This window comes from Ooceraea biroi, chromosome 9 (genome assembly GCF_003672135.1).
Source record: "Ooceraea biroi isolate clonal line C1 chromosome 9, Obir_v5.4, whole genome shotgun sequence".
NCBI classification, from domain to species: domain Eukaryota; kingdom Metazoa; phylum Arthropoda; class Insecta; order Hymenoptera; family Formicidae; genus Ooceraea; species Ooceraea biroi.
The window spans coordinates 7,314,157-7,341,992 of record NC_039514.1 but is presented as its reverse complement, the minus strand read 5'-3'; the positions used below and the strand labels follow the sequence as shown (position 1 = coordinate 7,341,992).

General features: G+C 46.9%; 3 protein-coding genes and 2 long non-coding RNA genes across 9 annotated transcripts; 2 read left to right on the top strand and 3 right to left on the bottom strand.

Moving 5' to 3' along the window:
• The first annotated feature begins 659 nt into the window (after window positions 1-659).
• On the top strand, window positions 660-12,180 carry LOC105279033 (peptidoglycan-recognition protein LC). 2 transcript variants are annotated; one of them, XM_020031529.2, is made up of 4 exons: window positions 660-1,569; window positions 2,558-3,245; window positions 11,280-11,429; window positions 11,636-12,180. In XM_020031529.2, exons 2-4 carry the CDS (start codon window positions 2,579-2,581, stop codon window positions 12,157-12,159), a joined length of 1,341 nt encoding a protein of 446 aa, XP_019887088.2. In that variant the 5' UTR covers window positions 660-1,569; window positions 2,558-2,578; the 3' UTR covers window positions 12,160-12,180. The 2 variants fall into 2 exon arrangements, with proteins under 2 accessions (XP_019887088.2, XP_011336868.2); XM_011338566.3 differs by having other exon boundaries at window positions 662-1,569; window positions 2,576-3,245.
• Window positions 7,296-8,334, bottom strand: LOC113562666. The gene has a single exon (XM_026972674.1). It carries the CDS (start codon window positions 8,308-8,310, stop codon window positions 7,318-7,320), a length of 993 nt encoding a protein of 330 aa, XP_026828475.1. The 5' UTR covers window positions 8,311-8,334; the 3' UTR covers window positions 7,296-7,317.
• Window positions 12,181-12,278: 98 nt separating the features above from the next.
• Window positions 12,279-26,869, top strand: LOC105279031 (peptidoglycan-recognition protein LE). Of its 3 annotated transcripts, none has more exons than XM_026972673.1 (4): window positions 12,279-12,589; window positions 23,459-24,128; window positions 25,261-25,410; window positions 25,620-26,869. In XM_026972673.1, the coding sequence occupies exons 1-4, from the start codon at window positions 12,329-12,331 to the stop codon at window positions 26,138-26,140; spliced, it is 1,602 nt and encodes a 533-aa protein (XP_026828474.1). In that variant the 5' UTR covers window positions 12,279-12,328; the 3' UTR covers window positions 26,141-26,869. The 3 variants fall into 3 exon arrangements, with proteins under 3 accessions (XP_026828474.1, XP_026828473.1, XP_026828472.1); XM_026972672.1 differs by lacking the exon at window positions 12,279-12,589 and adding an exon at window positions 20,928-22,450 and having other exon boundaries at window positions 23,441-24,128; XM_026972671.1 differs by lacking the exon at window positions 12,279-12,589 and adding an exon at window positions 20,934-22,450.
• Window positions 13,043-20,431, bottom strand: LOC113562668. Of its 2 annotated transcripts, none has more exons than XR_003407029.1 (2): window positions 19,963-20,431; window positions 13,043-13,838 (listed from the first exon to the last, which is right to left on the bottom strand). It is a non-coding gene; the product is annotated as an uncharacterized LOC113562668 (long non-coding RNA). The 2 variants fall into 2 exon arrangements; XR_003407028.1 differs by having other exon boundaries at window positions 13,043-13,834; window positions 19,963-20,430.
• On the bottom strand, window positions 26,638-27,704 carry LOC105279030. Its single transcript, XR_893859.3, has 2 exons — window positions 27,176-27,704; window positions 26,638-27,092 (listed from the first exon to the last, which is right to left on the bottom strand). It is a non-coding gene; the product is annotated as an uncharacterized LOC105279030 (long non-coding RNA).
• Between the last annotated feature and the right edge of the window lie 132 nt (window positions 27,705-27,836).

Here is a 27,836-nt window from a genome sequence, read left to right as displayed (position 1 = left end):
GACGGGATCGTTTTTTTTTATCATCGTTCAGCGATATCGCCGCAGCAGCTACGATATGAAAACTTGTATCTTTAACGAGCACAGTGGCACGGCGGTAGAGGAAGATACTGATTGAGCCTGAAAAAATTATCATGCGTAGCCTGTGTGTGTTTCTATGTTTATGTATTTGTTTCTTTATCATGTGCACGTATATTTTTCACAGAGTTGCGAAATTGGCGTTCGCGTTCGCTCTCGCAGCTTATGGCTGCGAATATCGAATATGCGTGTAAAATCAATTTACGTTACTTAATTAAATAATAATAATTAATTAAATATTAATAATAAGTTCAGATTAAATATAAAGATTCTGTCTCCGGGTTGCAAGTGGATCGGAGGACTCCGATTAATATTCCTGCACCTTCGCCTTGAAAATATATTAATTATTAGCCTTGAAACTCGATTAATAATTACGCGCGGCGCGTACGTGCCTCGAAACTTTGCTCCAACGTGTCCTTAGACCTTCGGCGCCAATCGGCCCGACGGACAATTCGACGGAAACCGCGCGGATGAAAGAAGCTATAGAGATCGTTGCACAGGCAAATGAGCGCGGGGACAAGAGAGAGAAGAAAAGGCCCGAAGCAGAGTGGGGCCGACGATTCTTTCCGTGCGATTATTCCGTTCATCAGCGGCGCGACGTCACTCGTCAGTCGGTGGTACGCGGCCCGGGTCGTGCGGGAGATAATGTCGCCATCGCGCGCACTTTGATTCCATCGATCGCAGTCGATCGCTCGTTGTCAGCGAGTCTCTCTCTCAGTCGCGGCGCGAGCTCAACTTGAACGAAGAATCAAGCGCGAAACGTGCTTTATTTTTTTTATTTGCATTTCTTCGTTTTTCCCCAGCGATTACACAGTGCTGGTAAATGTGTTAACGTCCGGCGCGGTAATAATAATGTGTCCAGGTCCGCTGGCAGCTGTTGTGACGTCGATATTGATCGTGATACCGGCCGCGTATCGGCGCGAGGATCTGCGACGGTCCCGCGACTGAGAAGTGCGGCAGGCTGTGCCATCCTGCGGATCATCCGGATCATCCTCTGCTTTTCTGGTTCCCCCTCGTTCCCGGGAATTCTCATCTCCGTCTCGCTTTATCTGCCTGCCTGTGACAGAGCTAGAGCGCGAGAACGTCGAATCTCGGCAGGACGAGCGACAGGCGCTTCCACGATTCCACCTCCAGCAGCGCGTCCTTCAGCAGTCGCGTGGCGTCATCGCTGACGACGCCAGCAGTATCTGCCTGGCAGTGTCGTAGGATCGACACTGACGATAAAGCGCGATTCACGAGAGGGTGGGGAGGGGCCCAAGTTCCGAGTCGGATTTTGTTCCCGCTGGACGCGCCTTCGTCCCGACGACGACGACGACGCACGTGACCGCAGGGGTTTCCGGCTCGAATGAAGCTTCCCTCCCCGCCGCGGGTCATCGGTTCGACGACGACGACGAGATCGGGCACGACGACGGCGCAATGGCGTCGTAGCTCGACGGTGCACAAAGTGTTGGCAAAGTGACCGCCGCCAGCACGAGCGAGGATGATCTGCACGAGGTAATCTCGACTGTGCGTCAGCCGGCGGTTTTCGCCTTCGATTTCGCGGATTTAGCGCCGCCGACCAGTTATTCCGCTTCGGACGAACGCGAGGTCTTCTCCGCGGCTTCCTTTCCGCGCGAACTTGCATTTTGCGCTACGAGCTGGACGAACATTTCGAGAACGGTTCAAGTCAATTCGATAATCAACAGTCACGTGACGATCGATTAGAAATTTACCATTGTATGCGGATACGGATAAGCCGCATCATCGGCTAGATTAACGCACTTGTTGCGCGCCGTTGACGCATTTCGAAACTACGCACGAACGCGGGAGGTTGCGATATTCCGCGTGCACGCTCGCTCGCTCGTTCAGAGAATAATTCATTTACGGAGAAGCGAGTCGGTCGCGGGCGTTCCGCGTGCTCGCAGTTTTCCTTGTGCCGCGTAGCTTCGTTATGCAGTAACTCCGAAACGCCCCATCGCGCCGTCGTCGTCGAGGCTTCGAAGCTTCCAATTTCAAATTCAAGCCCAACTTCCCACGCTTTCGAGCTTTCACGGGCTTCCCACGTCGAACATTTAGTTAAAAATATTTTTACAAAATCAGCTGACTTTAAGTGACTCTTTTTCCATCGCGATCATTGTCCGGTTGAATTTTACCTTATCGTTAATTCCCGTCGTGGAGTCATCCTTATTGATGTGCCGTATCTAGCCACACTGAGTCGTGAATTGTACGCGGATTTTGGGAAAACCCGCAGAATTGCGCTTGCAGGGTAGCCGGAACGCGAAACGACCCCGGAAAACGCAGAAAGAATGCGAACAAAAATTTCCACAATTTTCGAGCTTCTGCGTTTCCGATCAGTTTGCTCTCGATCGCGGAAAACCCGCGATAAGGTGACGCGATTGTCCGAGACGACCGCACGGCCGTTTCCCGACGGGCACCCCCCCCGTCCCCCGCGCTGCGTGTCGCATCCGCTCCGAGCAGTCACGTCCGGCAGCGTGAAAGAAAGTGCGTTCTCTGCGCGCAGTGCATGGGCATGGTGACATTGGTACAACAGCAGCAACAGCAGCAGCAGCAGGAGGCGTCCGATAACAGCCAGTTCCACCAGAGGAAGGAGCAGGAGGCCCGCGTGAACGCTGTCGCGTCCGTGGAAGCCCACGTGGTCGAGCACCGGCTTCGCGACGAGGTCGCGCTCGAGGCGGTGACCGTCCCCGGGGCACGCGCGCCCGTCGTTCCGGGCAATGGTAGCGTTGGAAGTTCTTCTACGCAGTGCAGTGACGTAGACGACAACGACGATGACGACGAGGAGGAGGAGGAGGAAGAGACGGACACCGAGGAGGCCGGCAACGGCCGCTGGGTCGCCAACCTGCAGCCGGGACCGTCGACAGCCGTTGTCCAGCAGGCGGTCGAGACCGCGAACGGCGACCTGGTCCTGCCGAGTGCCGACCCGTCCAGCTTCGGCGACGTCTGCGTAAAGAACTCGACGAACGTGCATCTGGGTAACAAGACCTTCTACAAGGGTCCGGTCACCATACAGCAGTTCGTTTACACGAATCCCGCTTTGGTGCAGGACCCGCAGGCCAAGCTCGAGTCAGGCCGAGGCGCCGTCCCCAACACCTCGGACCTCTCGTCGACGAGCAAGAGCGGGGAAACCGCGAACGTGCCCATTATCCCACAGAGCACGGAGTTAAATAAAGGTAACGATAATTATCTATAAAAGTAAAGAAATTTTAATTAAAAGGGAAATGTAATAAAAATAATTTAATAAAATTATTAATAAAAATTGAGCTAATTGGATTGCGAGCGTTAAAATGCGGATTTATCTGCGGACGCGCCTGGATCGGTTAACTTTATCCTATCCTTTCCGAGAAGAGCCTCGCGATTGTTGTATCGCGCGTACAAGTGTAAATATTGCTCGATAATGTTTACAACAAAAGGGAAGTGTAAGTCTGATAAGATAAGATATTAATATGTATTATGCTTATTCTATGCCTGGATCGTATCGTATTATCAGACTGTAAATGTCAACGGGTGGCCGGAGTTTAATCTCCACAATATGTTTTTGCGAATTGTTCTTTCCGAATTTTCCGCCTTTGAAGATCAGTAATTTTTCAGCTGCTTCCCCTCCCCCCGGCCCCCCCCCCCCGCGAAATGATACATATCTTAAAACTATTACAGACAATAGAACGAGTATTTCGAATACTTTGAAATCACGCTTAATTAACAGTCATTTTTTCTCCGTTAACGTTACGTGTATTTAATGGTAGAACTTGAGGCTTGATTAGTCGCGGACGCTTTTTTTCGTGCGATAATGATATCGATAAACACGTCATCGATATAGAGTTTCGTCAGCTGCTCCCGGGCTCAAGGACGAGTAGTGGAATCACGAATGCCTCCTCGTTTCAATTGCAAATGTTTTAATGCTGTACTTCTAACGTCACTCGTAATGCTCCTAAAGCTTCTCTAATTCGTTCGAAAACTTGCAAGTAGCTATAGGAATAAAAAAAGTATTGTGTAACTGCTGCGTTTAATTATGTGGCGATTATATGGCCACATACGTCATCGCCTAGACGGTCGGCAGTATCGCGCGGCTAGACTCAGGCGAGACAAATAGACCGAAAAACACGTCGTCAAAATAAACAGATTAGCGGATAATAGACTAGACCGTTAGATAGGGAATCCCCAATGAGCCGTTGCAGATTTGCAAGTGTTCCGCGAAATGTCGGGGGATTCCGTACCGACGACCGTGACGAGGCATACGCGCGGCGGCTGAAAGTGTGGTGATCGCGTCATGGAGGCGCGGGTCACCGAAAGAAGCAGGGCGCGATAAATAGGCGGAACGATTCCTCCCGTAGGAAATTCAAAAGGACCTTCGAGAGGTCCTACGAAACAAACAGGCTCGTGAGAGTAGGCTTTCGACGACCAAGAGGTCGACAAATAAGGGATTCGACTGGTAATCTTCTACGCGAGCGGACGTGTCTTTGTATATTCGGACTCAGAATAAAATTTGGGCTGTGCTCATCATACACCGAGCGAATATCCCATTCTTTTAATTACACCCGATCCGCTCCTTTTTTTTACTCGGCACACGAAGAGCCAAAATTATATGATCAAACGAACTCCTGAGTGAAGTTCGATCATAATTATGCGTATGCTTCGTCCGAGTAGATAATGTAGTTATTCAAAGCTGACGATTTGTGATCAGTTGAGTTTATTCCTGCGAGACAGCCGGGAATAGTTATACACGTATGTAACCCTGAGTATAGGGTTTAAAGAAGGGTACAAAGTATACATACATAATAATAACGCAAAACAGAACAGTAAACTCCGGAAAACAACAATGTTAACTTAAACATATGGAGAATACGAAAAGTAAACAGGTCAAACTAAATATAGCACGAAATGTAATCGTAAATAAAAGTTTAAGATAATCGTGCGTGCCACATCTGTCGATGGCATAACAGGCCTGTTATAAAAATTTGCGAAAGTGGAGGAATTCGGAGACCATCCTGCCGTTTTACGAATATCCTCAATGCTAATACCTCGTCGAGCCGCCGCTGAAAAACTAGCACGGCGAGTGGTATGCGTAGAAAATATGGAGGTATCAATTCCTCAGAGAGAGTCAATCGAATCCACCGACTAATTGTCTGAGAGGATGCTCTCCATACGGGCTTCTTGAAGGTAACAAATAAGGCCGAAGGAGGCTCTGCCAAAGAGCTTCCGAATTTTTCGATGTATAAGCGTAGGAGTGGAACGATCGATAGGGCAGGCTGGTCTTCAAAATGATGAAATATCATGACCGGTTGACATCGGTTTATCCCCGAAGTCTTAACCCGGTCCGGCATCTTAATAATAACGGAATTCTCTAGGAACTGTATATTAGGTTGTTCATTAAGTTCTGCGGTTTTCTCGATAGATAGCATTTGTCCATTGAAAAAGATAGCATGCATCGCCTGAACCGCGGATTGCCGCATACTCCGTGACAGGTTAGACAACGCTTGACATTTCGCCAGAGTCTTTGTTGTGTTTTGACGTATTGTATGTACGCGCTATTCATTGCAATTGGAAGATCAAAAGGTGCATTTTCGGCACATTTTGCTATTTTTCTTCCGCAAAGGAGTAAAAGCGACGAACGCACAACGTGAGATATGTGGCGTGTACGAGGACTCGGCCATAAGCGCTGACACTTGTCAGCGTTGGTTTGCGCGCTTTCGTTCCGGAGATGTGAACGTCTCCGATGCTGCTCGCTCCGGTCGTCCATCCACCACTGACGACGACCAAATCGTGGCCGCAATCAAAGCAGACCGACACCTGACGACGCGGGAGATCGCGGAGCGCTTCGACATCGCCCATAAAACGGTTGCGCAGCGATTAAAACGGCTTGGGATGTCGAAAAAAGCAGATGTTTGGGTCCCTCACGAGCTCACCGAAAAGGACATTTTGGACCGCGTCATGATCTGTGAATCCCTGCTGAAATGGAACTCGCTGGAGGCCTTTCTCAAACGGGTGGTCACGGGAGATGAAAAATGGGTGGTATATAACAACATTCGACGCAAGCGGTCATGGTGCGGTCCAGGTGAGTCGTCACAATCGGTTGCCAAAGCGGATTTGCATCCGAAGAAAGTGATGCTGAGTGTGTGGTGGGATTGGCGAGGCGTCCTGTACTTCGAGCTGCTTCCGCGCGGTCGGACCATCGACGCCGAGAAGCATTGCGCTCAGTTAGAAAAATTGAAGCAGGCAGTGGCGGAGAAGCGGCCGGAATTGGCGAACAGGAAGGGCGTTGTCTTCCACCACGACAACGCCAAACCACACACTGCTTTGGTGACCAAGAAGAAGTTGAAGTGCTTTGGCTGGGAAGTCATGCAGCACCCACCGTACTCCCCAGACCTTGCGCCGTCGGATTACCATCTGTTCCGGTCACTCCAAAACAATCTCGACGGGCAGCGCTTTAATTCAGTGGACGATATTCAAACGTACTTGGAGGACTTTTTCGCGCAGAAGTCGCGCGATTTCTACAAACGCGGCATTATGTCCCTTCCAGAACGTTGGCAGAAGGTGGTCGATCAAGATGGACAATACATTCTAGATTGAATAAATATGTAAGTACAATAGATTTATGTTTTAATTTAGGGCAAAAAAACCGCAGAACTTAATGAACAACCTAATATTATCGCGTTGTATGAGAGATAACGTCTGTACCCTCTGAACCGAGGCGAGAATTAATAGTGTGGCTAATTTACGAGTGAGCAGTTCTAAGCTCACGGTTTCATGGGGCCATAGCGAGGCCAAGTACGTAATAACAGGCGTTGGATCCCATGTTAAGGCGTACTTCGGTTTAGAGGGCTTTAAGACGGATACTCCCTTGAAGAAGCGTCTAATTCTTTCGTCAGAGCCAATACTACTATTCGTTATCAGTGATATTGCTGATCGATATGAATTGAGGGTCCCGTAAGACGTAATATTATGAAATTGTGCGGCTAAAAAACTGAGAACTAGCGTTGTATTAGGCTGAAACCAGTCAATGTCGCGTTCGGCGCAGAAGGACCACCAGAGCCTGATAGGCTTATTATATTGGGCCAGAGTCGAATTAGCAAGAGACGCCAGGGCTACCTCTATCGACTCCTCCGGAAATCCTTTTCGGCGAAAAGCTTGCCGGACAATCTCCCTGCAATCAGGGGAATGTTGTGCCACGTTGGGTGTTGACTCCTGAAGGGAGAAATTAAAAGGTTAGGATCTGGTTCAAATGCAATTATGTCGGAAATACATAATTTATGAAAAACTGGGAACCACGGTTGAGCTGGCCATCTGGGAACCACTAAAACACCTAGGTACTGCTCCATCATTGACTATTTTCCGTAAAACTTTAGTAATTAATACGAAAGGTGGAAAGGTATAAAAATAAAATTCACTCCAATCTAGCGTAAAAGCATCAATGGCGGTCGCGAACGGATCCGGAAACCAAGAAACGAAGGTCTGGCATTTTGCGTTGATATAGGACGCAAAGAGGTCGATGTCGAAAGGATCGAAATGCTCTAAACCCCTGTCGAAAGAGCGGGAAGTGATCTCCCACTCGGTTTCAACCGAAACGATTCGAGATTCTCTTTCGGCTACGACATTATCGGCAGATCGAATGTAAGATGCAAAAAGATATAAATCGCGGGACTCACACCATTGCCAAATCGACTTTGCAAGAGCTGAAAGTTTCGGAAATCGCAAAGAACCGCCCCTGTTGATGTAAGCAATCGCTGTCGTATTATCGACCCGGAGTAATATGTCTCGGGAGTGGAGATTGTCCACGAAAGAACGGAGGGCGTATTCCACAGCCTTCAATTCGAGAAAATTGATATGCTCATCTCTATCCTGGTCGGACCACCAGCCGTGCGTTTGCTTCCTACCCATAGAGGCACCCCAACCGGAAGGTGAAGCATCTGAAAAGATTACGTGAGAAAACTTTCGTCTTAGTAACGGTCGTTCAATCGGTGGGGAGCGCAACCTGTGCAGCCACCACCTGAAATCAGGCTGGAGTGATGTGGGTAGCATCATACGAACGTCGTAATCATTATTAGAGTCTATGCAAGCGAGGAACTTTTTTCTCTCAAAGTCTCGAATGTATACAAAACCATAAGCAACTGTTCGGCAAATGGAATTTAGCGTTCCTATGAGCCTTGCAAAATCTCGAATCTTGCAAGATTGTTTATTGAAGAATTTGCGCAGATGTTCAAGTATAACTATTCGCTTGTCCTTTGGTAAGGATATAGTCATCTTGGAGGAGTCCAATATAAAACCTAAATACTTCCTCCGGCGGCTTGGGACGAGCTCGCACTTTTGCGGATTAATGAGAAAACCCAAATGAGCAAGCAACTGGAGAGTTGCGTTGACGTTCGCGGCGCAGTCCTGAAAGGTGTCACCGAACAGTAAAAAATCATCTAGATAAACGATAGACAAATAAATAACCCCTCTCGCGTAAAGTTGCGATCACTGGTTTCATTATTTTTGTAAATATATACGGGGCTGAAGAAAGACCAAATGGTAAGGCAGAAAATTCAAAGATTTCCTCCTGGAACGAGAACCGTAGGTACTTCCGGGTGGTGACGTGAACTGGAACCAAAAAATAGGAATCTTCCAAATCGATCGAAGCCATAAAAGAACCCGGAGATAGCAATCGGGTGGCCGTCGTTAGGTTCTTTAGCTTAAAATGAGGTGCAAAAATATATTCGTTAAGAGGTTTGAGATTCAAGATAAACTGTTTGCCGCCGGAGGCCTTGTCGATCAAAAAATAGGAAGACAGATATTGGTCTGGTACAAAGTCAACGCGTTGAATAGCACCCTTCGTAAGAAGACGGTCGATCTCTGCTGCACAAAGAGAGCGTTCGGACGTGCTCAACTGTGGTTCCCGTAAATATGGCCGAGAAGGAGGGATTTGAGAAAAGGGAAGTTTGTATCCCAATATTGCAGTCAAGATCCTCTTATCATTAGTAATTCGGGACCAGGCGTCTACGAATCTAGCCAGACGACCAGCAGTGCCCACCTCTAACGGTGGTATCGAGAGCTCCTCGTGCGAGACCTCGATCGGTGTCTCGTCGGTCGCGGCGCAGCCTTTGCCTCTCGATGAGACTTCGATTTGTAAGCAAAGGCTTTCGCATTTCCCTGCGAAGAAGACCTTGGTTGAAATTGAGGTTTCGCCGCACTCGAAGTACCCGGTTTTGAAGCTGGTGGGGGTAGAGTAGTCAGGCCCTTCATTAATTTATTTGCCGCTGTAGCTTCCTTCATCTTGTTTAAATATTGCTCGCCGAAAAGCTGAGTATCAATAGGAGAAGTCTCTAACGCGTTTCTGGCCGATGGAGTCAGCATCGGAGTAATCAAAGCACGTCTATTCCTCGAAACGTGATGTTGTATATGCGAGAGCAAACGACCTGTATCGCTCGCCCACTCAAAAATGCGCTTGCCATCCCATTGCTCTTCCGGCTTCAAAAGTTCGGACACCAAATGTGCCTGAGCCGTTATAGCTGCTGCGACCATACCTTGCGTGATGACCTGGTAGTCGTCTCTCTTAACGGAAGTCGATGGCATAACCTGCTTCACTTCCGTGTTGAGTGTAGGAGCCTTAGCAAATGACAAGTTCTGCGGAACGGGGTACTTCTTGCACAGCGCAAGAGTCGTCTCTTTGGGCAAGCCGCTGATAATAATGGCCGACCAAGTTTTCGTAATAAGATCATGGACGGATGGACCCGTAGCGGCACTATCGAGATTGGTGCCCATTAAATCCATTTTGAATGCGTCAACATCGTGCGCTGGATCTACCGGCACCGGAGCGGTGGAGGAATTCTCTGGAATATGTGGCAACTCTGGTTCGCCCCCCTGGAGAATCGTGGTACTGGTTCGTAGTCCGAGCCTGAAGGGCATCAAACAGTCTCACAATCATTGAATGATCGACGGACAGGACCATACTCGTGGTAGTGGTTCATAGTCCGAGACTGAAGTATGTCATGCATGCCGGGCGTGTCTCTTGGACAGCCGCGTGATCATTAAATGATCGTTGGACAAGACCAAACTCGAGGTAATGGTTCGTAGTCCTGACATACAATGTGTAATTACCCTGTGTGGTGCCGGAAGTCTCCACAACCTCAGTCGGCGAATCGCTGATCGCCTCGATGTCCGGTCTCTCCGGAGAAAAAGACTGTGGGATGACGTCCGGGGAGAGGTTAGAATGATGATCATGGATCTCTCGCCGCCTCTCCTGAAGCGGGCTGGACTGAGTGAGCACCTCTAACAACTTGTCCAATTTACCTTCCAAATCAGAAGCTCTCGGACGGTCCAAAGGACGCGAGGATGCCACGGGAGGGTCACGAAAACGCACGCGGGGGATTCCCCGTGCACGGTCTGACCGCGGAGATCCATATTGGCGATTTTCCTTGTAAGACTCGCACTCACTCTCGTAAGGGTGATCGCGTCTACGCGATTTGGAACGAGAATGTTTCCCCATTTTACGAAAATACGGGGAGCACACGCGGAAACGATGCGCGTTGTTCGGGAGAACACATTGAACTATATCCTAACTGGAATGAGCACTGCTATTGTTCTCGGGTCACGTGACCCGTTTAGAAAGAGAGGGTGAAAGCAAGGTATAGCTGTCCTTTCCCAACCTGTAGCCGCCATTGCCGTTTAGACAAAGACGACACGGAATGGGTATTACTGTCCTTCTTTCTCACTAAACGGCAATGGCGGCTTGGCGCTCATTCCAGTTAGGTTATAGTTCAATGGGAGAACAAGAAACACAATGAAGACGCACTGCGCACGCGCGGCGAGGTGGCGCTAATGCGACGGCAATCGCGAGCGCGAATCCTTGTTTTTTGGCGCGAAACTTTAAAGATGCTTGTTGGACGGGAGTAGCATGGAACATGACTACATCATCTACTCGGACGAATGCAGAGCGTAATTGCTGATTGTTAAGTAATCTTTCAAATTTAGCATTACCATACTGCTATTGTTGCAAGAAATAATTTATTAATTTAACTGCTAATCCTGCCGGAAATATATGCACATAACGAATATTAATGCACTTAATATTACACACTGGAGAAATATCAGAATGCCTGGAATTTGAATCCGTTCTTTCTTGCCACGTGTTTACGTAAATGCGTAATAGTGTCTACGTCAATGATCGTGGATGAATTTCATCGCGCACAAATAGTCGGTTTGTTTTTTAATGACTCTCATAATCATCATTCCAGTGACGCAATGGCTGTGCACATGGAGATGCGCGGCTTTGTTGGGCGCTCTAGTCCTACTCCTGATCGTCGTGATGATCAGCAGCGTATACCTCTCTCGCGACGCACGGCAGGCGCCGATTTTCCCGGAAATCCCGAATTCGTCGATCAATGGTAATTATCCCGCTCGGAAAATTCTCCTCGCTATTAATAAATATCGCATATTATGTTCGTGTCAACAAAGTCGCTCTCGCCCGCGATTTTGCATTTGCATTCGTCGCGTTTCCGATTGTGAGAAGTCCGCCCGTGGAAAACACCCGCAAATAAAGAGCAAAGTCGCGAGACTTCCTCACGTAATTTCTCGGTGACGTAATTTCCAGGTGTAACGGTGGGCTCGGTGCGGTTCGTCGAGAGGAACCAGTGGGGCGCGCAACCGCCCTCGGAACCCCTGAAGAAGATGCGGCTTCCTGTGCCGTACGTGATCATCAGCCACACGGTCACGGACAACTGCTACACGCAGTCGCAGTGCACGCTCCACGTGCGGAACGCGCAGACCCACCATATGGGGTCGTACAACAACTGGTCGGACATCGGCTACAACTTCCTCGTCGGCGGCGACGGCCTCGCGTACGTCGGTCGGAGCTGGGACTACGTCGGGTCCCACGCGTTGGGCTTCAACAGCAGGAGCATCGGCATCTCGTTCATCGGCACGTTCAACTCGGTCATACCGCCGACCATGCAGCTGCACGCCGCGCAGAAGATCATCGAGATCGGCGTGAAGGGCGGCAAGATCGCGAAGGACTACAAGCTGCTGGGTCACCGGCAGGTCTCGAATACCGAGAGTCCCGGAAACGCCCTGTATAGCATAATTCAAAAGTGGCCACACTGGTCGCCCACCCCCTGACACCGTACTTCTTCAAGCCGATACTTCCTACGCGAAAGCGTTCAAACTTCACGATAAACGATTACCGTGTTTGGTATTCCACAGCGGAGACTTCTGAAAGAGTTGATGTCACTGAACCTCCACCAGGCGTGCACGTGGACAGAGAACTAGCCGGGCAGAACCTGACGCAATGTGGATCGTCCACATGGAGGGTGCGAAAGGCACGCTGTACGAGGGCGAGCAGTTCCAGCTGCAATTTAAATTCAGCTCCAAGTACCCGTTCGACTCGCCGGAGGTGACCTTCATCGGTGGCAATATTCCCGTGCACCCGCACGTTTACAGCAACGGGCACATCTGCCTGTCCATACTGACGGAGGATTGGTCGCCCGCCCTCAGCGTGCAGAGCATCTGCCTGAGCATCGTCTCGATGCTGAGCAGCTGTAAGGAGAAGGTAAAGCGGCTGGTCGCCTTTAATATCGAGTCTTGGAAAATTAAACTAAATGTTATAACACGTTATAAAATATAAATTATATTTTATAATGCAGAAGAGGCCACCCGACAATACATTCTACGTGAAAACCTGCAATAAGAATCCAAAAAGAACCAAATGGTGGTATCGCGGTAAGAGCAACTGTTTTACACAATACCCTCAATATCTCTGATTAAGATTGAAATTAAAACAATTTTAAAATTCGACACGTTTTTCCACTCGCCAGATGACAGCGTTTAACGTTCGAGATTGCGCGGAGGAGGGGATCTTACCGACCCGTCGCGTGAGACTGCGTTGGACCAAGTAGGATAACATCCGAACGGGAATCATCCTCGTTGCGTTAAATAAATTAATCGGAGTTCGACTGTTACGACAATTACGCAGCATGACTTTGTGACGTAGCGGGGCGAATTAGACGCGTCAGTTTAAGAAGGGAGGAAAAAAAACAAGGCTACAACCTACTTACTACTACAGATAGAGTTAATAATGTGAACTGTGCAAGTTGTTTAATCATAAATTATTATGCAATGTTATCGAACGAGAAAGTGGTGCGTATTATATATTATATAGTTAAAAATAGGATCGTCCGTCACCGAATCGTCGGATCGATCGATCGATCGCACCACGGGAGAGCGGGCGGAATATATTAATTATTTATTAAGATATTAATATATAAAACGCGCGAGGTTTCCCTCTCTTTCTATATACATATATATTTCTCTCTCCCTCTTGTTACGTAAAAATCGTACGCGAAAATACATTTAGGAGCCGTGAAAAAAATAAAATAAAACCTGCTGCATATCGTTGTGTGCGTAATAACACTCGCCGCGTTATTTTTGATGATGAAAACTTCCCCCGACAGTTGTATCGTTCATCCTTATCAAATAGATCATGACGCCATCACGAGGGCGGAGCGTGTCTCATTGAAGATACCTGGTGATAAGTGTTACTCGAATGAATTAGCCGCGTGCAATATATCCCTTTATCGTTTAAGGATTTTCGGAGGAGCGCGAGAGAACGCTCCTTCGGCGCTGCTACTTTGAATGTTTCTTGCATATTGCGCTCCTATCGCTGTATCCTCCTTTGAAATAATTTCATTTACTCGTTTCTCTTGTTAGATCGCTTGAGGCTATCTCTTAGGTATTGTTGGTTGATAAGATGTATCTAAAAAAATTGTGTCGGGGGAGAGAGGCCCTCTTTCAAGTACTCTCTCTCTCTCTGAGTCGGTAAGTGTGAATGGACGTGCTTTGTTTGCTCCGTATTTGGAAGAAAGATTCTGCTGTTTGCTGCCCCTAGGGGCTTTCTGTTGCAGTGCTTGTTGGTCGGGGCGCCTAACTTGACATTTTGGACATTCTTGGTGGTCAGCAGGAGTGGTCAGTGCTGTGATATCGGCTCTATTTTCCAAGTCGTGGATTCTTCTTGAGGAGGCTCGACTGTTGGAGCATAGCAGGGCTGTTGACTGGATTGGAGTGCGCTTGCGCAGAGACTCGCGTGCTGGGCTGCTTTTGTTGTCATGTTTGGTGTCTGGAGCACTGAGGATGACTAAAGCGGCTGTAAGGGATTCTTCGTTACCGACTACTGATGACTTGACTGATGATTGTGCGGCGAGTCGGCATGGTATAGGTAGTCAGGTCCTGTCGTCTAGTTTGTTGGAGGAGGGCGACAGGATTTCGGTCTCGAGGATTAATGCGCTTAAGCGGTCTATCGGTAGACATAATGACGATGTCGCGAAAATACTGCTAGGGAGTAGGGACACCCTTGATAAGAGAAAGTCGGTTGAGTCTGCGCGTCGAGCATGTAAGGAAGCCTTTTTTGAAATATCTTCTGCATACATTAATCTCTTGGATGAGAGGCAGGTCTGTCAAAATTCTCTTAAGCTTGATGATATAAAAAGAGTTGTGGAGGATGCTCTTGGTGGGCTTGGTGCGGGCTGTTCGCTCGACATGCAAAATGATAAGGATAGAATCAAGTCTGGGGCCAGAAGCTTTGCTTCTGTTGTTAAGTCGTCTGCAGCTAAGGTTCAGCTCTCGAGGGGGCCTTCTATCAGCATTCCTAAAACCACTAGTTTCTTGATCGTGCCGGACGGTGAGAATAGTAAATGTGAAACCTCAAAGGATACATTGCTGGAGGTTCAGAAAGTTATCAAGCCGTCTCTGGTTTCGTTGAGGGTGAATAGAATTACCACTGCAAGGAACAACGGAGTGCGCATAGAGGCTCTTGATCCTGATATCGACAGAATAAGGAACGCTCCTGAATTGAACAAGGCCGGTTTCAGGGTGCAGATGGTGGATAGACTGAATCCAAGGATCATCGTACATGGGATTCCTACAAATTTGTCCGACGAAGAAGTCTGCGAGGAGGTCAGGGAGTTGAATCTTCGGAACCTGCAGAATCCAGAGGGATTTAGAGAGTCTAAAGGTGGTGTACACACTTCCTAGCAAGAACCGACGGCACACCAGTCGTGTGATTGAGGTTTCCCCTGAGGTGAGGAATGAGTTGAAGAAGGAATCACGGATCTTTATCTGCTACTCTGCGTGTAGATTCTCTGATTATGTTAGAACATTGCAGTGCTTCCGATGTCTTGAGTTTGGGCACATTTCAACTAACTGTAAGGAGAGAGCTACTTGTGGACACTGCTCTGGGAGTCATGACACTAGAGAGTGTACGTGTAAGGATTCTGAGCCAACATGTGTAAACTGCATGAAGTGGAACCCTCGGGGAGACTTAAAGCATACTGCAGTCGATAGTCTTAGATGTTCTATCCTGAAGAAACGTATTTTGCAGAAAATTCAAATGATCAACTATGGCTAACTTGGATTATGCTCTTGAGGATCTGAAAATATGTCATGTGAATTGCCAGTTGCTGGTTGCTCACCTCGATGAATTCAGATTGTTTTTTGTTGGAGCTCAGTATCACATCATTTGTATCTCTGAGTCGTGGCTGCGCCCTGAGATCTGTGACGACATTGTGGCACTACCTGGATATCGGCTTTTCAGGGGTGATCGTGTCGGTAGAAGAGGTGGTGGTGTTGCCTTCTACCTAAGGTCGTCTTTGACTGCGAGGGTGCTGGGAAGCTCGGATCCGCTCTACTGTGGCAAACCTGAGTTCTTGATAGCGGAGATCACTGCGGAGAGTGGGACTAGGCTGCTGCTTGCGGTGGTTTATAGGCCGCCTCATTGTGGATATCTAGCGGAGTTCTTCGACGTGTTCGCAGATATGAGTGCTCTTTACAAGCATGCTATCATATTTGGTGACTTTAATGCGGACCTTGGTACTCTTACTTATGACTCCAGACAGATTTTCGACTATGTTGAGAGATACAACCTTCATCTCGTACCTTTTGAAGCAACTCACCATACCAGAGACTCGGCAACTTGGCTGGATATTTGTCTTGCGGATGATTGCGACGGGGTTGTGGCCTGTGGACAACATGATGTGAACTTCCTGTCAACTCATGATCTCATTTACATTACTTATAAGATCGGTGTAATGCGTGAAAAGCGAAGAACTATTCTTGCTAGAGATTTCAGAGGCTTCGAAACTGCGGACTTCTTGAGGGACTTGGAGGCTCTGAACTGGGGGGAGGTTTTTGAGAATGACAACATCGACTCTAAAGTGGAGATTTTCAACAGGCTACTGCTGTCCACCTTCGATAAACATGCGCCTGAACGAACTATTGAGCTGAAGAATCTGCCTGCACCGTGGATCAATGCTGACATCAAGAGGAATATGCGTAGTAGAGATCTAGCCAGAAGAAGGTGGAAGAAGTGCAGATGCACTTCCTGTTATGATGGCTTTAGAAAGCTGAGAAATGAGGTTCAAGTTCAGGTCAGGAATGCGAAAAAGAACTTCTACTCGGATTGCTTTGGCAAGAGTATGGATCAAAAGGAAACTTGGAACAAATTAAGATCTCTCGGTTTGATCAAGCCACGAGGAGATGGTCGCCCTCTAATGTTCACTGCTGATGAGTTCAATAACTAGTGGGTCGTCCGGAAAGTTCGTGCCGATTTTTAATAGATGGCGTTGAAACATGTCTGAATATATCAATGTTATTGAAAACATACGATTTATATACATATGCTTAAAGGTGACATTTCAACGCATCTTTAGGAAAAAAGTTGTTTCAGATAAATTGATTCGTGTCAGTTTTGTACTCTTTTGAAGATGGAAGAAAACAAAGAACATTTTAGACACTTGATGCTTTTCTATTACCGGAAAGGCAAAAATGCCTCACAAGCAACAAATTCGATATGTTCTGTTTACGGAGAAGGCGCTTTAGCTGAAAGAACCGTACGTAAGTGGTTCGCTAAGTTTAGAGCTGGTGATTTTAACCTTAAAGACCAAGAATGCTCGGGCAGACCCTCTACTACTGATGATGACCAAATGAAGACACTGATCGAGAATACCCCGCGCTACACGACACGTGAATTAGCAGAGATACTGAAAATATCGTAAACCACTGTCCACGATCATGTAGTGAAGCTTGGTTACGTAAGTCGCTATGATGTATGGGTTCCGCATAATTTGGCCGAAAAAAATTTAATGGATCGCATTTCCATCTGCGACTCGCTGTACAAGCGCAACGAAAACGTACCATTTTTGAAGCAATTAGTGACGGGTGACGAAAATTGGATCATTTACAACAATGTAGAACGAAAAAGATCCTGGGATAAGCGAAATGAACCAGCATTAACCACTCCGAAAGCCGGTCTTCATCCAAAAAAAGTTATGCTCTGTGTCTGGTGGGATTGGAAAGGAATCCTATATTATGAGCTCCTACCACACAACCAAACGATAAATGCAGATAAGTACTGCTCGCAACTGGACGAATTAAAGACAGCGATTCAGGAAAAACGTCTAGAATTAGCTAATAGAAAGGGCGTCGTGTTCCATCAGGACAATGCCAGACCTCATGTTTCTTTGACTACCCGACAAAAATTGTTGGAGTTTGGCTGGGATGTGCTACCTCACCCACCCTATTCACCAGACATTGCACCTTCAGACTTTCACTTATTTAGGTCTGTGCAAAATTCTCTTAGCGGCAAGAACTTCAACTCTTTGATCGACATAAAAAACCACCTTGAGGAGTTTTTCGCCGAGAAACCTAAGAAGTTCTGGGAGAATGGAATCTTCCAGTTGCGTGAAAGATGGACAAAAGTTGTGAAACAAAACGGTGCATATATAAGTCAATACATATTTATCGACATAAAAAAATGTTGCCTTTGAATTTTCCTTCAAAATCGGCACGAACTTTCCGGACGACCCAATACTTTGTGACTGCCTCTGGATCTAGCAGAGTTGGACATGAGAGGATATATTTGGATGAGTTGGAGTACGGTGACGAGAAACTGTACTTGCGAGACGTGACTCCAAGGGAGGTATCTGTGGTACTGAAGAGGAATAATTCTCTATCTACTGGTGTGGACGGACTCTCTAGCAAGCTGATTAATCTTGCACTACCTTGCATCCTGCCTGTGCTAACACATATTTTTAATCATTCCTTGCTATATGGTACCTTTCCTGACATCTGGAAGGCCGCTCTTGTTGTACCGTTACCTAAAATTAAGTCTCCGACCTCTGTGCAGCATTTTAGGCCAATTTCCATTTTGTGTTTCGTTTCTAAGGCGTTGGAACGTCTTGTAGCCAAGCAGATTACTGATTTTCTTGAGCTCAACAATTTATTTGATCCTTTCCAGTCGGCATATCGGAAGAGGCACTCTACTCAGACTGCGCTCGTTAGAGTTCTGGATGATATAAGATGGGCTGTGGATAAGAGGATGGTCACTGTTTCGGTCTTTTTTGATTTTTCTAAGGCCTTTGATTGCGTCTCGCATAGGTTGTTAATTGAAAAGTTAAGGAAGCTGAATTTCTCTTGCTCAGCGTTGCGTTGGTTGTGCTCCTATCTAGATAATAGATGCCAGACTGTGAGAGATCCGTCTGGCCGAAGATCTTCATCCTTCATCAATGTTGATATAGGCGTACCGCAGGGCTCTGTTCTTGGACCTTTGCTCTTTCTTTTGTTTGTATCTGACCTTGGACCAGTACTTCGACATGTCAAGTTTAATTTCTATGCGGATGATTTGATGATCTATATACACTGTGATCCCTCTCATCTAGCTAAGGCGATACGTGATTTAAATGAGGACATTGATAACATCTGGAGATGGGCTGTAGCTAATGGTCTGCGTCTTAATCCCAGCAAGACCAAAGCAATTATACTGGGTACGTCAAGATTTATTAATGCCATCCATGGAGGAAATGTGCCGCAGATTGTGGTTGGTGGAGAGGTGATTCCCTACTCGGACTCGGTGGTGTACCTTGGACTGACGATCACTAACAACCTGTCTTGGGAGAAGCATGTCAATGTGATGGTTGGACGGATTCATGCTACCTTATACCGGCTTAAGCTTTTCAAGGAGGTACTTCCACAATGTGCGAGGAAATCTTTGGTTGCTGCTTTGATCCTACCCCTCTTCGACTACTGCTGTTCTGCTATCTGTGATGTGACTGGGGAGCAGAATGTTAGATTGCAGAGGGCCATGAATGCGAGTGTGCGCTTCATTTTTCAATGCAGACTGGATGCACATATTACTCCTCTCATACGAAGTCTTAAGTGGCTGAAAGTGGATGAGCGAAGGAAATATTTTATGGGAAGTCTTTTGCATTCAGTAATTCTGACTGGCAAATCGTGTACTTTGTCCAAAGAGTTTGCTATGAGGGAGGAGGTATGCTTGCGATCCACACGGACTTCTGGTGGGAATCTAGTGGTTCCTATCTGTAGAACAGAGACGTTTAAGAAATCATTCAGATGCCTTGCTGCGGAGTTTTGGAAGGCCCTGCCTCTCGAGATTAGAACGATCAAAACGGTTCAAGGTTTTAAAAATGGCTTGTATGAGTATCTCTTAGCTACAGTATCGGCATGATTTCTTACCTTTCGTTGCGACTTTCTTTTTATTTTTTTTGTGTATTCATTTTATATTTGATTTTTAATTGTACCTGCTCATTTTTCTTTTTCTTTTTCTTCTTTTCATTTATATGTTTCCTTTATATACTTTGTATCTACATATATGTTTAATGCTTGCTAAACTTATTTTATTTGCTATATTATTATTATTATATTATACTTTGTATTCTATTTTCACTTATTTTATTTGCTTCATTATTATTATTATTTTATTTTTTTTATGTATTGCGTTGTTGATTTGTATTTTCTTTCATTTTTTTTGGCTGTATTACTTTTATAATATTTGTGATCGTACATGTTTCTCATTATTATGGATGTATTTAAGTTGGTTAAGCGCTTGAGAGGACTTGTCCCAGGGCGCCAATAAACGTCTCTCTCTCTCTCTGCCTGTGTGTATCGATTTCGATGACGCTAGCATTTGTTAAGCACAGCACGACGGTAATCTTGAGTTTTAGGTACGTGCAATGTATTGTTGCCGTCTTCAACTTACTCTATGCCTCTCACTCTTAATAAACTTGCATTCGAAAGTAAAGGTTTAACAAGTTCGTCAAGTGTTATTTCATCAAAACGAAAGTAGAATGGACGGTAATCGAGACAGTACGTATATATACATGTACACGTGTGCGTATCCGAGATTAATTATTCATTAATGCCGTCGCGTATTATCACGTGTATCAATAGAGTGTGTCAACGATTGGCGTAGGATCTATACCGATGTTCATCATGTATTTTTATGTCACATGAGATTATACTGTTTTATGCTAGCAAGGTTTTTTTTTATACATTTATTGAAAATGTGAGTTGTATAATGCTGACGTGATATTAAATATCTTAATACTTTTTAATCCTTTCCCAGTCACTGATTTATTCCCCCCTGGACACTGCTACTTTACAATGACAATCATTACTTTAGCCTCAGTAATTCGAGCTTGATAAAAAAAATAATTACAATAATCAGATCAAATTATCGCGGCGACTTGTCGATCAATGGAATTGAGCGATTTAATTCGCGCAGAGGCGACTGATATCAATATTCCGATTAAATTAATCATCGAGCTCTCATCGAACTCGTTCGCTATGAAACCTTTGGTCACGCACGCTCTCGCATTTTCCGTGCTTTGTCTCCCTTCCGCGTCTCGCGCTTTTTCCAAGAGAATTCTCTTTTGTCGAATGCCAAAAACACCTCGACGCCTCGACATTCTGAGAAAAGATTTTAGCTGCTCGTTCCAGGTAGCTTCGCGATTAGGCGTTCCCGGAAAATCATCGCCGGGGAGTAATTCAACGCGGCCGCGGATCCTGTTTTTTTTATCATCGTTCAGCGATATCGTCGCAGCAGCTACGATATGAAAACTTGTATCTTTAACGAGCACAGTGGCACGGCGGTAGAGGAAGATACTGATTGAGCCTGAAAAAATTATCATGCGTAGCCTGTGTGTGTTTCTATGTTTATGTATTTGTTTCTTTATCATGTGCACGTATATTTTTCACAGAGTTGCGAAATTGGCGTTCGCGTTCGCTCTCGCAGCTTATGGCTGCGAATATCGAATATGCGTGTAAAATCAATTTACGTTACTTAATTAAATAATAATAATTAATTAAATATTAATAATAAGTTCAGATTAAATATAAAGATTCTGTCTCCGGGTTGCAAGTGGATCGGAGGACTCCGATTAATATTCCTGCACCTTCGCCTTGAAAATATATTAATTATTAGCCTTGAAACTCGATTAATAATTACGCGCGGCGCGTACGTGCCTCGAAACTTTGCTCCAACGTGTCCTTAGACCTTCGGCGCCAATCGGCCCGACGGACAATTCGACGGAAACCGCGCGGATGAAAGAAGCTATAGAGATCGTTGCACAGGCAAATGAGCGCGGGGACAAGAGAGAGAAGAAAAGGCCCGAAGCAGAGTGGGGCCGACGATTATTTCCGTGCGATTATTCCGTTCATCAGCGGCGCGACGTCACTCGTCAGTCGGTGGTACGCGGCCCGGGTCGTGCGGGAGATAATGTCGCCATCGCGCGCACTTTGATTCCATCGATCGCAGTCGATCGCTCGTTGTCAGCGAGTCTCTCTCTCAGTCGCGGCGCGAGCTCAACTTGAACGAAGAATCAAGCGCGAAACGTGCTTTATTTTTTTTATTTGCATTTCTTCGTTTTTCCCCAGCGATTACACAGTGCTGGTAAATGTGTTAACGTCCGGCGCGGTAATAATAATGTGTCCAGGTCCGCTGACAGCTGTTGTGACGTCGATATTGATCGTGATACCGGCCGCGTATCGGCGCGAGGATCTGCGACGGTCCCGCGACTGAGAAGTGCGGCAGGCTGTGCCATCCTGCGGATCATCCGGATCATCCTCTGCTTTTCTGGTTCCCCCTCGTTCCCGGGAATTCTCATCTCCGTCTCGCTTTATCTGCCTGCCTGTGACAGAGCTAGAGCGCGAGAACGTCGAATCTCGGCAGGACGAGCGACAGGCGCTTCCACGATTCCACCTCCAGCAGCGCGTCCTTCAGCAGTCGCGTGGCGTCATCGCTGACGACGCCAGCAGTATCTGCCTGGCAGTGTCGTAGGATCGACACTGACGATAAAGCGCGATTCACGAGAGGGTGGGGAGGGGCCCAAGTTCCGAGTCGGATTTTGTTCCCGCTGGACGCGCCTTCGTCCCGACGACGACGACGACGCACGTGACCGCAGGGGTTTCCGGCTCGAATGAAGCTTCCCTCCCCGCCGCGGGTCATCGGTTCGACGACGACGACGAGATCGGGCACGACGACGGCGCAATGGCGTCGTAGCTCGACGGTGCACAAAGTGTTGGCAAAGTGACCGCCGCCAGCACGAGCGAGGATGATCTGCACGAGGTAATCTCGACTGTGCGTCAGCCGGCGGTTTTCGCCTTCGATTTCGCGGATTTAGCGCCGCCGACCAGTTATTCCGCTTCGGACGAACGCGAGGTCTTCTCCGCGGCTTCCTTTCCGCGCGAACTTGCATTTTGCGCTACGAGCTGGACGAACATTTCGAGAACGGTTCAAGTCAATTCGATAATCAACAGTCACGTGACGATCGATTAGAAATTTACCATTGTATGCGGATACGGATAAGCCGCATCATCGGCTAGATTAACGCACTTGTTGCGCGCCGTTGACGCATTTCGAAACTACGCACGAACGCGGGAGGTTGCGATATTCCGCGTGCACGCTCGCTCGCTCGTTCAGAGAATAATTCATTTACGGAGAAGCGAGTCGGTCGCGGGCGTTCCGCGTGCTCGCAGTTTTCCTTGTGCCGCGTAGCTTCGTTATGCAGTAACTCCGAAACGCCCCATCGCGCCGTCGTCGTCGAGGCTTCGAAGCTTCCAATTTCGAATTCAAGCCCAACTTCCCCCCACCCTTTCGAGCTTTCACGGGCTTCCCACGTCGAACATTTAGTTAAAAATATTTTTACAAAATCAGCTGACTTTAAATGACTCTTTTTCCATCGCGATCATTGTCCGGTTGAATTTTACCTTATCGTTAATTCCCGTCGTGGAGTCATCCTTATCGATGTGCCGTATCTAGCCACACTGAGTCGTGAATTGTACGCGGATTTTGGGAAAACCCGCAGAATTGCGCTTGCAGGGTAGCCGGAACGCGAAACGACCCCGGAAAACGCAGAAAGAATGCGAACAAAAATTTCCACAATTTTCGAGCTTCTGCGTTTCCGATCAGTTTGCTCTCGATCGCGGAAAACCCGCGATAAGGTGACGCGATTGTCCGAGACGACCGCACGGCCGTTTCCCGACGGGCACCCCCCCGTCCCCCGCGCTGCGTGTCGCATCCGCTCCGAGCAGTCACGTCCGGCAGCGTGAAAGAAAGTGCGTTCTCTGCGCGCAGTGCATGGGCATGGTGACATTGGTACAACAGCAGCAACAGCAGCAGCAGCAGGAGGCGTCCGATAACAGCCAGTTCCACCAGAGGAAGGAGCAGGAGGCCCGCGTGAACGCTGTCGCGTCCGTGGAAGCCCACGTGGTCGAGCACCGGCTTCGCGACGAGGTCGCGCTCGAGGCGGTGACCGTCCCCGGGGCACGCGCGCCCGTCGTTCCGGGCAATGGTAGCGTTGGAAGTTCCTCTACGCAGTGCAGTGACGTAGACGACAACGACGATGACGACGAGGAGGAGGAGGAGGAAGAGACGGACACCGAGGAGGCCGGCAACGGCCGCTGGGTCGCCAACCTGCAGCCGGGACCGTCGACAGCCGTTGTCCAGCAGGCGGTCGAGACCGCGAACGGCGACCTGGTCCTGCCGAGCGCCGACCCGTCCAGCTTCGGCGACGTCTGCGTAAAGAACTCGACGAACGTGCATCTGGGTAACAAGACCTTCTACAAGGGTCCGGTCACCATAAAGCAGTTCGTTTACACGAATCCCGCTTTGGTGCAGGACCCGCAGGCCAAGCTCGAGTCAGGCCGAGGCGCCGTCCCCAACACCTCGGACCTCTCGTCGACGAGCAAGAGCGGGGAAACCGCGAACGTGCCCATTATCCCACAGAGCACGGAGTTAAATAAAGGTAACGATAATTATCTATAAAAGTAAAGAAATTTTAATTAAAAGGGAAATGTAATAAAAATAATTTAATAAAATTATTAATAAAAATTGAGCTAATTGGATTGCGAGCGTTAAAATGCGGATTTATCTGCGGAGACGCGTGCTAGATCGGTTAACAAATTTATCCGATCCTTTCCGAGAAGAGCCTCGCAATTGTTGTGTCGCGCGTACAAGTGTAAATATTGCTCGATAATGTTTACAACAAAAGGGAAGTGTAAGTCTGATAAGATAAGATATTAATGTATTATACTTATTCTATGCCTGGATCGTATCGTATTATCAGACTATAAATGTCAGCGGGTGGCCGGATTTTAATCTTCACAATATGTTTTGACGAATTATTCTTCCCGAATTTTCCGCCTTTGAAGATCAGTAATTTTTCAGCTGTTTCCCCTCCCCCCGCCCCCCCGCGAAACGATGCATAGCTTCAAACTATTACAGACAATAGAACGAGTATTTCGAATACTTTAAAATCACGCTTAATTACCGGTCAGTCATTTTTTCTCCGTTAACGTTACGTGTATTTAATGGTAGAACTTGAGGCGCGATTAGTCGCGGACGCTTATTTTCGTGCGATAATGATATCGATAAACACGTGATCGATGTAGAGTTTCGTCAGCTGCTCCCGGGCTCAAGGACGAGTAGTAGAATCATGAATGCTCCTCGTTTCAACTGCACATGTTTTAATGTTATATACTTCTAACGTCACTCGTAATGCTCCTAAAGTTTCTCTGATTCGTTCGAAAACTTGCAAGTAGCTATAGGAATAAAAAAAGTATTGTGTAACTGCTGCGTTTAATTGCCGATTGTTAAGTAATTTTTCAAATTTAGCATTACCATACTGCTATTGTTGCAAGAAATAATTTATTAATTTAACTGCTAATCCTGCCAGAAATATATGCACATAACGAATATTAATGCAATTAATATTACACACTGGAGAAATATCAGAATGCCTGGAATTTGAATCCGTTCTTTCTTGCCACGTGTTTACGTAAATGCGTAATAGTGTCTACGTCAATGATCGTGGATGAATTTCATCGCGCACAAATAGTCGATTTGTTTTTTAATGACTCTCATAATCATCATTCCAGTGACGCAATGGCTGTGCACATGGAGATGCGCGGCTTTGTTGGGCGCTCTAGTCCTACTCCTGATCGTCGTGATGATCAGCAGCGTATACCTCTCTCGCGACGCACGGCAGGCGCCGATTTTCCCGGAAATCCCGGATTCGTCGATCAGTGGTAATTATCCCGCTCGGAAAATTCTCCTCGCTATTAATAAATATCGCACATTATGTTTTGTGTCAACAAAGTCGCTCTCGCCCGCGATTTTGCATTTGCATACACGTCACGTTTCCGCTTGTGAGAAGTCCGCCCGTGGAAAACACCCGCAAATAAAGAGCAAAGTCGCGAGACGTCCTCACGTAATTTCTCGGTGACGTAATTTCCAGGTGTAACGGTGGGCTCGGTGCGGTTCGTCGAGAGGAACCAGTGGGGCGCGCAACCGCCCTCGGAACCCCTGACGAAGATGCGGCTGCCCGTGCCGTACGTGATCATCAGCCACACGGTCACGGACTTCTGCAACACGCAGTCGCAGTGCACGCTCCACGTGCGGGTCGCGCAGACCTACCACATGGAGTCGTACAACTGGTCGGACATCGGCTACAACTTCCTCGTCGGCGGCGACGGCCTCGCGTACGTCGGTCGGAGCTGGGACTACGTCGGGGCCCACTCGTTCGGCTTCAACAACAGGAGCATCGGCATCTCGTTCATCGGCACGTTCAACTCGGTCATACCGCCGAACATACAGCTGCACGCCGCGCAGAAGATCATCGAGATCGGCGTGAAGGGCGGCAAGATCGCGAAGGACTACAAGCTGCTGGGCCACCGGCAGGTCTCGAAAACCCTGAGTCCCGGAGACGCCCTGTATAGCGTAATTCAAAAGTGGCCGCACTGGTCGCCCACCCCCTGACACATGACAATGTGGAATTTATTTTTTTCTGGGGAGGAAATATGATTCCCCCCCCCACAAAAAAATGACCGTACTCTTTTTCTACGCGCGTTCTCTCGTGCAGTTCGTCTACCGTTTGTCTACCTCAAGCGACTCCGGCAGAGTGCACCTGGCGAGTTTGTTATTATACGTAACGCGTAGTGGAAAGGTGTCGTTTCGCCCTTGAGTAAATCTGAGACGCAGTCTAGAAAAAAGGATATATTTTCCTTTCTCTTCGTGTAATTAAATCGAGTCGGAACACGAGATATATCGGTAAAGAATTAAAAGGAAAATGTTAAATGTTGGAATATTAATTGTTAAAAATATTGCATTCAGCAAACATTAAATTTAGATCATGATAAATTTGATAAATTGATGAATCGAATTTAAGTAAATCTGTTAAAGTAGAAACATCAAGAAATGATAAATATGTAGAGAGAGGAAGTACAGAAAATTTAGCTAGAAAATACAAGAAAAAGTGTAGTAAAATTAGGGACAATACTATTACGAATCATTAACAATTTACATTGGAACGATCGAAGCAGGACGTAATAACCTGCTGGTCCAGCTGACTGCGCAGGGAAATAGAAAAGTGCCAATATGACAATTACTATATCTTATAGTATGCGCACAAATTAACACAGTCTCATCAAGGAACAATATAAATGTCGAAATACTTTGTATATATTAATATAAAAACATGTTGGAATACCTGTTGTGCATTTTTGTGCATTTAATGAGTACACAATTTTTTAGTGAGGAAACGTGCACGTGTCATACTTTTTAAGCCTTGGTCCATATTTTTTTAACATTATCAAGCGCAACGCTCGAGCACAGTATAATGATATACAGTAGGGACAAAGAGCGTCGGCACCTTTGATCTTTTTCAGCCGATCCGCCATGTCTTCGGGCGGCAAGTAGCATATCAATAATACTAGAAACCACCGCTATCAGCAAATATTTTTAATGTTTTCTTAAAAAAATTACATATTTTATAAATACATAAGTAATGCATACCTTTCTTTCTCTTTTGGAAAGCGAAAAAATGATATATCATCATTAATCATTGTGAAAACAATTTTGCACCGCACACACTCGATGTATTCTCTTAGACATTGTTTTTAACAAAAGCACAAAACAAACAATACAATATACGAATTTTTATGTTTGGTTATGTTTCTCTATCTATATGTGATCACGGTTACGGAGATAATGCGCGTTCTTTACTTTGAACGGGATTGGAAGCCGCCCAAGAACATGGCCGCTTGGGGTGCGCAAGCAAATCTGCGCGGCTGACTCGAAAACGGGTGCTTGCCCCTACTGTATATCCTTATACCGTGGCTGGAGCATCCACGTTAACCACTCTCGAGTCTCTCGACCTTAAAATGTGTTTCACCTCGCTCGATATATCCGGAGCCATATTTCTAGCGTTCAACACCGCATTTATTATTTGTTTGTTATAAAAATCATGTTTAATTAATTTTCAAACACACTCTCGCTGAACGTTGGAAGACGATCAATTTGTTGTTGTTGATTATCTCATAATCATTTTCGCTCATCTCGAGTCACGAATGTCGAAATGCAAGATGAGCGACCAGAGCGACCTCGTAGAATGCCTACGCCATCTTTAACGGCTCCGCCACAGAGAACGCGGCGATCCTAGGGAATAGTTCCAACT

What these genes read in the sequence shown, in the direction of transcription:
- LOC113562666 (XM_026972674.1), bottom strand. Translation starts at nt 8,310, where the DNA reads ATGACTATATCCTTACCAAAGGACAAGCGAATAGTTATACTTGAACAT.
- LOC105279033 (XM_020031529.2), top strand. Translation starts at nt 2,579, where the DNA reads ATGGGCATGGTGACATTGGTACAACAGCAGCAACAGCAGCAGCAGCAG. An exon ending in GAGCACGGAGTTAAATAAAG is followed by an intron (nt 3,246 to 11,279) that starts GTAACGATAATT and finishes TCATCATTCCAG; the next exon opens with TGACGCAATGGCTGTGCACA. An exon ending in CCCGAATTCGTCGATCAATG is followed by an intron (nt 11,430 to 11,635) that starts GTAATTATCCCG and finishes CGTAATTTCCAG; the next exon opens with GTGTAACGGTGGGCTCGGTG.
- LOC105279031 (XM_026972673.1), top strand. Translation starts at nt 12,329, where the DNA reads ATGTGGATCGTCCACATGGAGGGTGCGAAAGGCACGCTGTACGAGGGC. An exon ending in GAGCACGGAGTTAAATAAAG is followed by an intron (nt 24,129 to 25,260) that starts GTAACGATAATT and finishes TCATCATTCCAG; the next exon opens with TGACGCAATGGCTGTGCACA. An exon ending in CCCGGATTCGTCGATCAGTG is followed by an intron (nt 25,411 to 25,619) that starts GTAATTATCCCG and finishes CGTAATTTCCAG; the next exon opens with GTGTAACGGTGGGCTCGGTG.